Source organism: Poecilia reticulata, chromosome 13 (genome assembly GCF_904066995.2).
Source record: "Poecilia reticulata chromosome 13, P_reticulata-male-v2, whole genome shotgun sequence".
Taxonomy (NCBI): Eukaryota; Metazoa; Chordata; class Actinopteri; order Cyprinodontiformes; family Poeciliidae; genus Poecilia; species Poecilia reticulata.
The window spans coordinates 993,172-1,006,844 of record NC_088842.1 but is presented as its reverse complement, the minus strand read 5'-3'; the positions used below and the strand labels follow the sequence as shown (position 1 = coordinate 1,006,844).

Here is a 13,673-nt window from a genome sequence, read left to right as displayed (position 1 = left end):
GTTTGTATTTTTTTCCTCTGAAAAAAATACAAACAGTATTTTTTTCAGACACTCGGATCTCTCTTATAAGAGATCCGAGATCTCTTATAAGTATATATCTCATTTATAAGAGATCTCTCTTATAAGTGAGATCTCGGATCTCAATGGGTCAAGCTGCATAAATAAAGCTTTATAAATAGAATTAAACCTATTCCAAATTGTGAAAACATATGTTTTACCAAAAATGTTGATGTTAGACTCATTTTATCGTTGCATTTTTACTCATATCGAATGCAGGCTGTGTTATTCAGTTTTGTATGGGCAAATTATCCGCAATAAGGATGGATGGTTAATTTGTTAAAAAGTTCATTTTTCTCATAGTACCCTGTTCAACCAGTGACTTCGCAAAGAGGACTGTAGATGGTGCTATATCCCCTCTGGGTCAGACATTGCACTCCCAAGAAAATAAAAATTTGTTTTTTTTATGGTTGTTTTTCTATTTGAAATATATATATATATATATTTAAATCTGACTGTGATTTTATTTAGCCTACATGAAAAATACAATCCCTACTAAACTGTCGATTTTGTATGTGGTTATGAACTAACAAAAAAAGGACAATGGAAAATGCAACAAATAAGGGCATAGATGAAGCAATAACGACATTCAGGAGTTCTTATTTATTATGCAGCATTACAAATATTTCTTTTTAGACTGTTTTTTTCATTAATTTTAATATTATTGTATGTGGGGCCACACGCATCCAGCAATTATTTACTCAACAGGTTAATTCATTAAACTTAGACAAATAGAAGCAATAATCTTTTGAAAAGGTTCTTGTGTTTGTTGATGAGAATGGACTGAAATCAATTTTTAGACCAACTAAATAGAAAACATTCGACCCAAAATGTTAGGAAGCTAACTTCAGAGACCCGTTTTATTCAACAATAATTTATTTTCTGCTTTGTTTTAACAAAATATTTGCTGAGCAGATAAAAAGAAAAATAATTCACAGAAAAATAATTTTGCGTTTTTTTTTTGTTTTTTTTTAAGTGCTTTTGACTTGGCGAATACAGACTGGCGACCTGTCCAGGGTGACCCCGCCTCTCGCCCGAACGTTAGCTGGAGAGGCAGCAGCACCTCCTGACCCCACCAAGGGACAAGGGTGTCAAGAAAATGGATGGATGGATGGATGGATGGATGGATGGATGGATGGATGGATGGATGGATGGATGGATGGATGGATGGATGGATGGATGGACTTGGCGAGTTTTACCCGCGGTGCAAAAAGTTTGGATTCCTCTGTCCTAGAGGGCGCTAGTCAGAAGGAGGAAATGACCTCTACTTTGTGTGATGACGTCACAAGGATCCACACTCATTCACATGAGGAGCAGAATGAGAGCAGAGCTCTGAGAATTCGCAAGGATTTTCTTTTTACTTGCAGAGTGTCGAACAAAGTAACTTGTTGAGTCCCACAAAACAACCTGAGTTCAACAGATAGCCGACATGTCAGAAGAGACGAGCTCACAGGTAGGTTTTTAATCTGATCACCCTCATTTCTGCTCTCTGTACGTTGATGGCGCTTAGGTTAACTTCCGCCTACGTCACTCAGCTATGGCGCGCTGATTGGCTCTTGTTCGTGTTTGCTAGTCAAGAGAAGTTTGGATTGGACAGAAAAGCGGAGGGGAAAGGCGAGTCGAAGTTTAGCCAGAGACTGTCACTTCTGATTTTCAGAAAACATAACGTTGAACAGAAGCATGCATATGAATTATAATGAATTATAGCGTAATAACGGTGAGGGATTTAGTAAATTCATACTTCTTCCTGCTCCTTTTCGAGCTGACTTGTGATTTTTAAAACCTTTTCTTTTCATTGTTTTTAGTTATTTTCTCCTTTTTGTTCGAAATAAAAATAAACTTTCATTCATTCATTCATTCATTCATTCATTCATTCATTCATTCATTCGTAGCTTCCTCTACTACAATAAGGAGATCCTATTTGAAGGACGTTAATTCACTATAAATTAGTGAATTAATAGTGAATTAATTCACTATTAATTAATTAATCTGGTACTGAAGCCTTGATGAATCAATCTGTTGTAATTTTAGAGAGGATTTTCAATGAATGTGTTACAATTTCACAAACAGAATAAATTATATATGGTTATGTAGAACAAATTGTAGTCTTTTGCCTCATAAGGTGGACCCAATCAGATGTAGTCACAATAAAAAAGTAAAAAAATAAAAACAGTTAAGCTCAAATGTGACAATTTTGGAACAGTCTTTCTTGGTTGACACCCTTTTACTCCATGATGATTTCGTACCAGCTTCACTGTGTCCAAGAACACTGGTGCTCTATAGTTTAAAATGTTATTTTACCTGAGAGTTCAGGTTGGGTCTCCCAGAACTTGGTGAGGAGGTGGCACACCAGAATATCAACGGATTTGGTTTCAGGGTCGAATAAATTACAGAGAACCAGAAGGGTTGATAAAAAACAAAATCCACAATGCAGCAACAAAAACCAAAATGAAAGCTATGCTAAAGTGGAAGTTAAGCTCAGACTAAAGTTTTGCTAAAACTAAAGTTAAGCTACAACTGAGTGACGCTAAATGGGAGTCATGCTAATACGGAATTCATGCTAAAACATGTTTCGCTTAAACTGAAGTCATGTTAATACGGAAGTTATGGTAGAACTAAGGTTACGCTAAAGCTGAAGTTATTCTGGGGCTGAAGCTCTGCTGTATCAGACGTTACTCTAAAGTGGAAGGTGTGCTAAAATGGTAGTTGTGGCTTTTGCCTTCTGTTGAACCTCCTGGGCAAATAAATGTGCCTACAGAGAATTAATCTAATAATACTTTGAATGACTAATTGCTATTATGTATATTTATTTGATAAAACTATTTGTATTACTGTACAAAGACTTCAAAGAATTTGAAGTAATATGGGCTACAACAATATTTAATTTCCCTTTGGGATCAAGAAAGTATTTTTGAATTTGAATTTGCTCAAACATTTTTAGTATTTGTGTCTCTTTCAGCTGTTTCCTAGTTTTTGTTGACCAATGTTAGATCATTTCTTCTTTTTCAACCAATTGACTCCCTAGTTCAAACCTCACACAAAGTCCTGAGAGTCACAAAGTTTTCAGGATTTGGTTATTTTGGTGCTGCTAAGAATTTATTTTGCCTTGCGAATGTCTCCACTCTTGAGTAGTAAGAATGTCATCTCTTTATATTGACTCTCAGTTTTCCATTCATAAAAACTGTGACCCAGGTCTTCCACCTGTAGCCCTCACTATGAAATGTGAGGGCTACACGTTTCATAGTGTGTACACACCTTGCAGCCAGCAGGCCTCCGTCTCAGATGCCCATCCCTGCCTTTTCTAACGGCACACTTATCTGTCAGAAGCAGAGATCAGTAGGTGTGGGTCTCCAGAAGGGGGAGGGTGGCAGGAGGGGACTATCAGTGATCACACCACTGTTTCTTGAGACTATATGACCTCAGTCAGCACAGAGCCTTTTACCAAGACACAGCAGGCAGACCCAGACACAATAAGCTCTACAGTTCAGCGGCTCAGAGCGAAGAACCAGAGTGATGGAGGAAGGACCCTATAAGTACATCCAGGTGAAGGACAGCAGAGGGAAGGTGCTGTGCTCGGAGCGATCAGAGATTCTTTGACTGAGATTGTTGAAATTGTTTTTTTTCACTCTGTCAGGACGGGAACGGCAAAGTCAGCCGGGTCATCAGGATCGGAACTCGCAAAAGCCAGGTACGCTCAGTTTTTCCTACTTCTCCGTTACATTTTCTCCTCTCTCTTTGCCTCTTGTTCTGAACCTGGGTCGAGATGCTCCAGAGATCCAGAATGTCAGTTGAATATGTATTATCTGATGCGGCCATTCGGCTGCGGAGGCAGCTGAGCAGGATGTCTGCAGAGATAACAGTGGCTTTGTCTTGACAAGAACTCGTCATCCTGCCCTCCGTATTGATTTCAGGATTTGTTGCTGTCTAGATTTGGTCGAACTAATAAAAAATTAAATAAAAACTAACTCCTTCTATCTTCTTCTGTTGTAGCTGGCGCGCATCCAGACTGACAGTGTTGCTGACAAGCTGAAGGAGCTCTACCCGGATTTCCACCTGGAAATAGGTGAGCAGCTGGAGCTGTGGATTCTTCTGCCCGAAGATAAAAGTAGATAGTGAAGTCAGACCAGGTCTGAATAAAGTCTGTGGTTTACCTCCAGTCATCGTTGGCATGAACGGATGCGCACGTTTCATTTATTGTGACTGTTTTAATCTAATCTGTAAATTATATTCCGACATCCAAACTAGTAATTAGTTAATTAGTTGCAAGTAGAGAGGAAATGACTTTGACTGAAAATGAAAAAGAACCAGCTTATATTTTTTAATATATGACTTCATTTATACTTGCATTGTCACGTAAATAATGTCAAACTTACGTCTTTCTTATTTTGTCTGTTACATTTTTTTTATTGATTAGTGATTTATATCCTTTGTGTTGATGGTGAAAACATAGCAAAAATGGTGTCTGGAGAAAAAGGAGCGTTTGTTGAAATGCCGCTTATTGGCAACAAAATTAATGAAGAAATCGACATATGAGCTCATTAACAATTTTTTAACACTTGTCAACACTTTATTTGACGGGTGTGCATAACACCTGCCATGAAGATAAATCTTCTTCATGAATGTTTGAGTGTTGTCATGAAGTGTCATTTGATAAATAATGATGCTTTTCATATAAAGTTGCATTTAAAGTATCACTATTTGCCAAATAATTATACTTTTAATGCAAAGGTGCATTAACACTTGTATTAAAAGTCCATTAAAATAGTCAACTTTGCATTAAAAGTATAATTATTTACCGAATGACACTTCATGACAACAGTCATAAACATTCATGAAGACTTCTTCATCTTTATGACAGGTGTTATGTCATGTTTCTGTCATGACAGTCTTGTGCACATTCAGTCAAATAAAGTGTTACAGAATATTTATTGCTTTTTAAAATCAGTGTAAGTAGCTAATCAAAATTAACATATAGACATGTTAATAATATACCAGAGAGAACCAACAGCTAAATCATTTTTCAATTCCCATGACTACACGACTGACTAAAATGACTAAAATGTGATGATTGCCCAATTTTGGAAAATGAGTCTCATACAGAACTGTGGAATAATCATTTCTTCAGAATTTCCTCTTTAGGAACTAGACTTCCTGGACATTTGCTGATAATATGTGCTTTATCTGTCATGAAGAATCACTGTATCCTACTGCTACTACTACACAAACTATAACATATTTTCTTTCTATATTCTGTAGTACATTTAGAAAAAGCCACAGATCATAATTTGATAGAAATAAGGTGATTTACAGGGAGCCAAGTGATCTTATCTTCACTGCCCTGCTGCCTGGAGCAGAGAGCCCTGTGTGATGGTTGCAGATGTGGAGCTCTCACTGTTTAGACCTGTATGACCACATCTCTTTGTTGTTCTTGGTATTGATCCCAACTATCATAAATAAATATCTTATGTCTTCTAGTTGCCATGTCAACAACAGGAGATATAATCCTTGACAGAGCTTTATCAAAGGTAAGATTTATCATTCCGGTGTCATATGTACTCTGTGCTGCTCAAAGTTTCAAACAGTTTAAGTCTAACCTGGAGTCTACACCCAGCAGATTTTACTTTGTTGTTATATGTGCAGTCTTGAAAAGTAAGGAACCTGCAGGTCTGGATAATAAATATTTTCATTTTATAAATCTTTCCTTCAGATTGGTGAGAAGAGTTTATTCACCAAAGAGTTGGAGAACGCCCTGGAGAGGAATGAGTAAGTGTGACACTGACTGCAGAATCCTTTGTACTGTGTAAAGGTCCAGCTGACACTCAAGGCTCTTTGTTGGAATAAAGGAAGAATAGCAACTAAGTTGATTAAGGATTCATTCATTTCATAACAGAAAATACATGTTGCTGTTGGGCCTGTCTGCACATTTGATGTGCAAGCAAATTCACACCCTTTGATCTTTTTTGCCTTTTTTCATTTTACAACCACAACCTTCATCTGCTTCTTGGGGAGTTTTTGTGACAGAACAGGGCAGCAGCTAACGATTACTTTGATAATAAATTGTTCTCACAGCTAATTGATTGAGATAAAAAAAAAGGCACTCTGCAGATTTTTTTATTTAACCACTTTTAACTTATGTTCTACAATATTTGAAAACACTTAAAAATGCAAATAATTTTTTTTAAAAATAAGAAATATTTTATTACCTAAAATGTATTGCTTTGATGTACACTTGATCATCTGTAGCAAAGGAGCTTAGGAGCTTTTATTACAGAATTTGAACCAGTTGAAACTAAAGTTGCCACTTGAGGAGTTCTGGGTGGGACAGATTTATAGATGAAGAACTTTTTTTTTTTAATCTTGTATGCAAAATATATATATTTATTGTGCAGCTTCGACTTAATTAAATCTGACTGTGTTGTTCTTTCAGCATATGGCTTGTTCTGAAGTCAGTACGCTCTAGTAAATGATGAATTGATTACTAAATTCATTGACGATTATTTCAATAATTGGTCACTGCGATTAATCGATTCATTTCTTTGACAGGCCAAAACAAAGTAGCATGAAGAAATGATATCTGATTTTTTCACAATGAAAATCTGAAAGCTGCTTCTTCTACAGAATATTGATTGAGGAATGTTTAATCCAGATTAATTTCAGTTTTAAATTGTAAAAATAAAAAAAAAACAAGTTCAATTTTACTCCCCCTCATTTCTGTCCTCGTTGTGTTCTATCACATCAAAATCCATTGAAATATATTGAGACAAAATGCGAGTGGGTATGAATACTTTTGCATGCTTTAAAGGAAGTCCTCCAGAGGGAAACCCCTCCAGTGTAACCTGGAGTCAGCCTCAGATGTAGCAGCTGCTTCCGGGCTGCAGCTGAATGAATGCATTATTCCAGTGCAACATGGTGTAAGTGATGTCCTTCCTGTGTGACCTGCAGGGTCGACCTTGTCGTTCACTCGCTGAAGGATCTTCCCACCAGCCTGCCTGCAGGGTTCACCATCGGAGCTGTGCTGAAGTAGGTCCACAGTCTGCAGTCTCTGGAGCGTTTCAGGTCACATCTTGTTCTGTTTGCAGCTCAGACACCAAGGAAGTACTGCTCCTGTTAGTGAGCAAACAGGAAGTCATCAGCTCTAGAAGAACATTGCTATGGTGGGGAGTTGCTGCTGACAAGCATAGTTAAAGGAAGTTTGCCCACAAGCAGGGCTGTTGCTGGCCATTTTGATGACTGAAGGACAAATGCTTAGTGATGCCCCCCTCCCCCCACACACAACCCCACAGAGAGGAAATGAGCAACAATTCTGTGCTTTTCTGTGTATCACTCAATATGGAGGAGGAAAATAAAGGCTCATGGTGTCGACACATTATGAGCAACAATAGCTGGATTTTCATTACAAATATGTGCAAATCCTTGTTGATATTCTGCTCATGTAAAAAAAATCACAATTTTATAATTGCTTTGTTTTTATTAAATAAGAAAAAAAAGTGCAATTTTATGATTAATGTAAATGCAGCCATTGAAGAAAAGAAACAAGTAACTAGCAATGGGATGTCATGAAACGGGAAGTTAGATTGGAATGGGGCAGGGAGGATTGGTCAAAATTCAGCCAAGTTGCAGCAATTGATAAAAGAAGAAGTAAATACAGAATATAATAAGGTGTGATGACTAATGAAAATGTCAGGGCTGTGCAGGATTTGTGACTATTTGTATTAATAGTTGCACCTTCCTGGAGTGACTGATACAGTCATGACAGGTTTTGTTCTCTTGAGGAAGATTATTAATTAGGAGCAGAAAATCCTACAGAACTTTTTCACATGAAGTTGAGTAATTACTTTAGACTGTAACTGTATTCAGATTATTGAGCAGCAACATGGGGGGACGGAGACGTTCATCTTTCACTGAAGCAGATTTGTTACTTTTGTATTACTTAACCTGTATCCATTAGAATCTTTCACACATTTTATTTAAACATGTTATGATTGATTGTAATGATTTTTAATTTTTCAAAAACCTGGTAAACATTAAAACATTATTTTTATTAAGAACCAAAATACCACGTTTACAAATTTTAGATAATTCTAGTTTCTTCCACAAACTTTAGTATTTCTTCCCAGCAGCAGAGTTGGAAAGTGGCTCTGTGTTCATAATAAGTCTATTATTAGTCAGTGTCTTCATGTCAGTGGGCAGATGGAGGGGACAGAGGGTCAAGCAGCATGTACCACTTGTGTCCTTTGTTTCAGGAGGGAAAACCCCCATGATGCAGTGGTGCTCCATCCAAGCAACACAGGAAAAACTCTGGACACTCTTCCAGAGAAAAGGTGGAGCTCGTTTAGGAAACTTGAAGTTGTAGGTTATGAACAGATGATGTTTCATACTATGGATCTGTGTGTGTGTGTGTGTGTGTGTGTGTGTGTGTGCGTGTGTGTCTGTGTGTGTGTGTGTGTGTGTGCAGTGTTATTGGCACGAGTTCATTACGCCGCGCTGCCCAGCTGAAGAAGAGGTTTCCCCATCTGGAGTTCAAGGACATTGTATCCTTTCTTTTTTTTATATACATACTTTTTATTTATTCGTTTTTAAACAACACATACATTCAGAACATGAGGGCTAGGGCAGGCAGCAGATAGTCACACTGGTGACCATATTACAATGCAGGCATTTCTCTGTATGAAGTTACATAAAATAAAATAAATACAGAGGAAAGCTCCCAGGTGTCTGTCCGAGTGATGTAGAATCACAACCATCAACTGTTACACACTTTTGATTATAAAATAATCCAATTTTTCCCAAAGTCTCTCTCCTTTCTCCTTCTGGAGACGTATTGTAAATGTCAACATTTCCATATTGTATATCAAGTTTATGATATTCACAAGGAGCCTCAGAGTAGGGGGTCCAGGTTGGAGCCAGCATTTAGTAATCACCTTCTTGCTTGCAATCAGAAATATCTTCAACATGTATGTGTCCTTATTATTGAGTCCGTCAGGAAGTATTCCAAGGTACATGGCAGGAAATGAAAAGACTAAAGTTATACCCAGAATTTCATAGATTACTCAATTAACATCCTTCCAGAAGGTTTTTAACTGTGGACAGTCCCAAAAGATATGAAAACAGTCTGCAGAAACCACCCCACACTCCCTCCAGCAAGAGGACTGAGAACCACCCAGCTACGATTTCTGCTTTGGTGTAATAAAAAATCTGATTAGATTCTTCCAACAGAAATCGCGCCATGTTAAAGAATTTGTGGTGGACAGAATATTCCTCCAAATCCGCAACCAGACCTCAGGTGAAACATTTGCTTCCTTTTCCCATCGTTGTCTGACATAATCAGTTGAGTTCTTATTCATTGTTAGTTTGTGTTTTCCACCTGTTTCCTGAGCCTCCATGAAGCACCTTAGAAGCTTTAGGCCCTGCCTCATAATACCTTTGTCTCATATATTTAAGCTTTTTTTCAATTTCCTCATTTAAAATTTTGTGACTCTCCTGCTTAACCGGCCTCATTTGTTCCAGTATGGAAGGGTTTTTGTTAATCGAATGCAGCTGCTCCAATCTTTTTAAATTTTCCTGCAAGTCTGTTAGTTTTTTCGCTCTGATCTTCTTTAAATGAGCACATTTTGCAATTATTTTACCCCTAATACATGCTTTAGCCGCATCCCACAGAATTGTAGAGCTAACTGTTCCATTATCATTAAATTCTAAGTAAGTTTTAAGCTCTTCTGCCATTTCCGTTTTGAATTCCATACTATTTAATAAACTTGTGTTAAGCCTCTATTGCGTGTTTTTAGGGCTTCTAACTAAATTAATTTTCATAGTTAAACGAGAATGATCGGAGATGTCTCTTTGTCCTATTATACAATCTTTCACTCTGTGAAGGTCCTTATTGAACATAAAAAAATAATCAATTCTAGAATGTATGTTATGTCTCGTTGAGTAAAAAGTAAATTCACGGTCATATTCATGGAAAGATCCCCATACATCTGCGAGACCCAATTCTTGCAGGATTTTTTAAAATTGCTTTTGACATCGTATCCTTTCTGACAGTTTTCTTCTTTTCACTCTGAACTTGTTAGGCCTCATCAGCATGACATGGAGATGACCAGAGTATTTATCTGATTTGAACTTTGTCACATTCTGTGTGCTTTTTCCATACAAGTGATGGATATTTGTGAAGTGCATGAAAAAAGACAAATTGCGATTCCGTTGACCTTATAATTGCTCAATTTGAGATTTCAAAATTAAATTTGCTTAATGGAAACAACAATAAAAAAAAAAATCTCTTGTTTTTCCATTAAAAGTTTTGCCGCTGTGATGAGGTGGGCTTCACATCGTATTAAAATTGGTTCATGTCGCAAAACTGTAACACAAAACTGCACTTTTCGGATAACACAAGTCACATGATCAACAACCAGATGTTGCCACTGGCCCAAACCACGAAGAAGACGACAGGAAGTGGTGGGAGGACGACGGCGTCTCATATTTTTTAAGGACTCATCGTGTGAACAGACTTATTCATGGAATATTGACAAAGTTTTGTCAACATTTGTAATGGAAACGCAGCTACAGGCTACAAAAATAAAGTTGAAAAGTATTTCAGGCATTTATGTCCAAAACGGTTCAATTCAAAATGACCTCATAATTATGCCCTACTTTGTGTTTGTCTGTTACCTCAAATTCCTTTTAAAATACTTTGAAGTCTTTGGCTTTAAAAGTGAAAAAGTTAAAGGAATATGAATAATATTTCCAGGGAGTGTAGAAAACAACACGTTTCCAGTTTCCTCTAAGGTGTTGTGTTTCTTTAACGGCCGCTCTCAGCGTGGGAACCTGAACACGCGTCTGAAGAAGCTGGATGAGAAGGACGATTTTGCTGCCATCATCCTGGCTGCTGCCGGCCTGCAGAGGATGGGCTGGGAGAACCGAATCAGCATGGTACCCCTTCTGATGATGATGATATCAGATCCTCTCATGGATGTTTCTGATTGGTTAACATCTAACAAACTCTCTGATCCTACTTCTAGATCCTGGAGCCTGAAGACTGTATGTATGCTGTTGGACAGGTAGAGGAATACATTTTGTTCAGTTTGTGTGATGGAAAGGTAACTGTGCACAATCGTGTTGTAATGAACTCCTGTGTGTTTGTGTTCAGGGGGCTTTGGCAGTGGAGGTCCGGGCCAGAGATACAGACATCCTGGAGATGGTGTCTGTCCTCCATGACCCTGACACTGTGCTGCGCTGCATTGCTGAGAGAGCTTTCCTCAAACAACTGGTACAACAAAAGCCTGCGTTATTTGAACAAATTTGTTAGCGTTTAAATTAAGGCGTTGATTTTTATTCAGAATAACTTTTACTAATAGGAGGGCGGGTGTAGTGTTCCTGTGGCTGTGCACACCAAGGTGAAGGACTCCCAGGTAAGAATGCTGGAAAATGGAGAACTCTGCCTTGTTGGTTACTGCCTGCTGCTTTGACTGATTAAAGTACGGCTACGGTGCATATGGACCCCTCATTTCTCCCAAACCAATCATTCCTCTGGTATCAGTACCTCCCAGTTCAAGTTACGATATCATACATTAACTTGTAAGCACTTTAAGGAAAGTAAGCCATTTATTCCAACTGGTTCGGCACCGGAAATTAAAAATGCATGGTTATATAGTAGAAGTAGTATTAAGATAGTCAGTGCTTTAGCTGTAGCTAAATGTATAAAGTTAGTTACCATTAGCTAACTTCATAGTTAGCTAATATTAGCTACAGTCAGAAATTACCTAACTGTCACTAATAACTGTATAAAGTCAGGTTGTATTAGCTAATATTAGCGATAAGTAGCTAATGTTAACTAACTGCATAAAGTTAGTTAGCATTAGCTAACTGTATAAAGTATAAAGTTAACTTTATACAGTTAGCTAATATAACCAAGGAAAGTCTGGGTTCCCTTGCTTAGCCAACTGCTGCCTCCCTGACCTGAGCTCAGGTAAGATGATGGATGGATGAACATGAAAACTTATTTCAATAATAATTAAAAAATGTAAAAATTAAGGATTTTGTGAATTCTTACTCATTCACTGATTTAACAAACACAGACCTGCTTCCCTCTGATTGACTCAAACCAGTCACTTGCAGACTTGACTTCAGCAAACGCATTTACATACTGATTGTCCAAACCAACAGGTCAAACTCTACTGTATTGATCTAAAATGAGACACGCGATTTTAATTTTCCAGTCAACCCTACTTTATGCTGTTTGACACATATTTGTGCATCAGTTTGACAAACTTCTTCAAAAATATTCTTGAAGACAGAAGGAAATTTTCGCTCAAACTGTAAACCTGCCCGTCCTTTTTCAGCTCTACATGACCGGTGCCGTGTACAGTCTAGATGGATCACAGAGCATCAAAGAAACCATGCAGACCAGCATCGCTCCCGGCGATGAGGTGAGTGTGAAAGTGTTGCTCTTCTTCCAACTGTCAATTCTCAGGTTTAATCTTTCTACTGATGTCCACTCTCAGCAGAGCCTGGAGAGGGTGGACGAGCAGGTCCAGAGAGTGGGAGTCACAGCCATGAAAGTCCCAGCTGAAGCCCAGGATGCGGCTGAGCGGCTGGGCATCAAACTGGCTGATTTACTACTAAGCAAAGGAGCCAAGGAGATCCTGACAGTGGCCCGGCAGCTCAATGACGCCAGATAATCCCACCCCCTAAACCCCCCTCCCCCAGGCCTCCAATGGAAGGGACTGTGTCTGTTCAGTCTAACGCAACCTTGTTTCAAGTAAAACCACAACCTCAGTCTTATGTGGTGCTAATTTAAAGCCCAGTCGATTAAGAAACAGTGTTGTGCAGACACTACTTCAACCAAAGTTGCGCTCAGAACATTAGTTTGTCAGGAGTCCCTTCTGTTTGTGGGTCTTGGTTTGGGTGCTAGCCTGTACTTACCTCAGTGAACCATCTCCTTAACCACACACACATCAGCCCACTGGGATGATCTGGGAGGAACACAAACGGCCTTCAGCCCCTGCATCACCGACTGAAACGAGTCCAGGACGTGTCACCATCATCCAAGTGACACAGAAAGGAAGATCTTATCTGCACTGTTATTAAAAACAAAAACGCATTCCCTTTTTAAAGCTTTCATAATGCATGTTCTGAATGTGCATGATTTTCACGACATGCATCCTACCTCTATAAGAGATTAAATGTAAGCTGGAAGGAAATGTTGAGTCCAATGCTGCCCGTACCAGAACTGGAGAGTGAGGCTGGGATCTGCACAACTCTGCACTGAACCAGACATTTTCGCGCTTGAAGCTGTAGCTTCAAAACCGTTCCTGCAGTTCAGTTTTCTGTTCTTTTCAAATAGAGATGTTTTAAGTTTTACTTACAATGTGAAAAATGTTTGCATGAATAGAAAATGGCTGGCAAGAGCAGGTGATTAGAACTGCGTTCGCACAAACATTTGAATATGTGTGTCTGAAATTACGTGTCTATTTCAGCCTCACTGAGGTTCCTCTGATGCGTGAGGCTCAGGCTGCTCTGAGGGTCTGGCGGGATCATAGCGATGGTCTTTTCCCATAAATTTGAGACTAGAATTCTTTCCTTATCTATCTGCTTTTTACAAAAACATAAAGCAAAAATTGTTA

General features: G+C 38.4%; 1 protein-coding gene across 3 annotated transcripts; it reads left to right on the top strand.

The window, feature by feature from the left end:
- The first annotated feature begins 1,132 nt into the window (after nt 1-1,132).
- On the top strand, nt 1,133-13,673 carry LOC103474290 (porphobilinogen deaminase). Of its 3 annotated transcripts, none has more exons than XM_008425132.3 (14): nt 1,133-1,510; nt 3,692-3,745; nt 4,048-4,120; nt 5,533-5,582; nt 5,765-5,820; nt 7,000-7,077; nt 8,301-8,378; nt 8,513-8,588; nt 10,867-10,980; nt 11,070-11,108; nt 11,198-11,317; nt 11,406-11,459; nt 12,390-12,476; nt 12,552-13,673. In XM_008425132.3, exons 1-14 carry the CDS (start codon nt 1,487-1,489, stop codon nt 12,726-12,728), a joined length of 1,080 nt encoding a protein of 359 aa, XP_008423354.2. In that variant the 5' UTR covers nt 1,133-1,486; the 3' UTR covers nt 12,729-13,673. The 3 variants fall into 3 exon arrangements, with proteins under 3 accessions (XP_008423354.2, XP_008423353.2, XP_008423352.2); XM_008425131.3 differs by lacking the exon at nt 1,133-1,510 and adding an exon at nt 3,458-3,600 and having other exon boundaries at nt 12,555-13,673; XM_008425130.3 differs by lacking the exon at nt 1,133-1,510 and adding an exon at nt 3,458-3,600.

What these genes read in the sequence shown, in the direction of transcription:
- LOC103474290 (XM_008425130.3), top strand. Translation starts at nt 3,571, where the DNA reads ATGGAGGAAGGACCCTATAAGTACATCCAG. An exon ending in TTGACAGAGCTTTATCAAAG is followed by an intron (nt 5,583 to 5,764) that starts GTAAGATTTATC and finishes TCTTTCCTTCAG; the next exon opens with ATTGGTGAGAAGAGTTTATT. An exon ending in ATCTGGAGTTCAAGGACATT is followed by an intron (nt 8,589 to 10,866) that starts GTATCCTTTCTT and finishes GGCCGCTCTCAG; the next exon opens with CGTGGGAACCTGAACACGCG.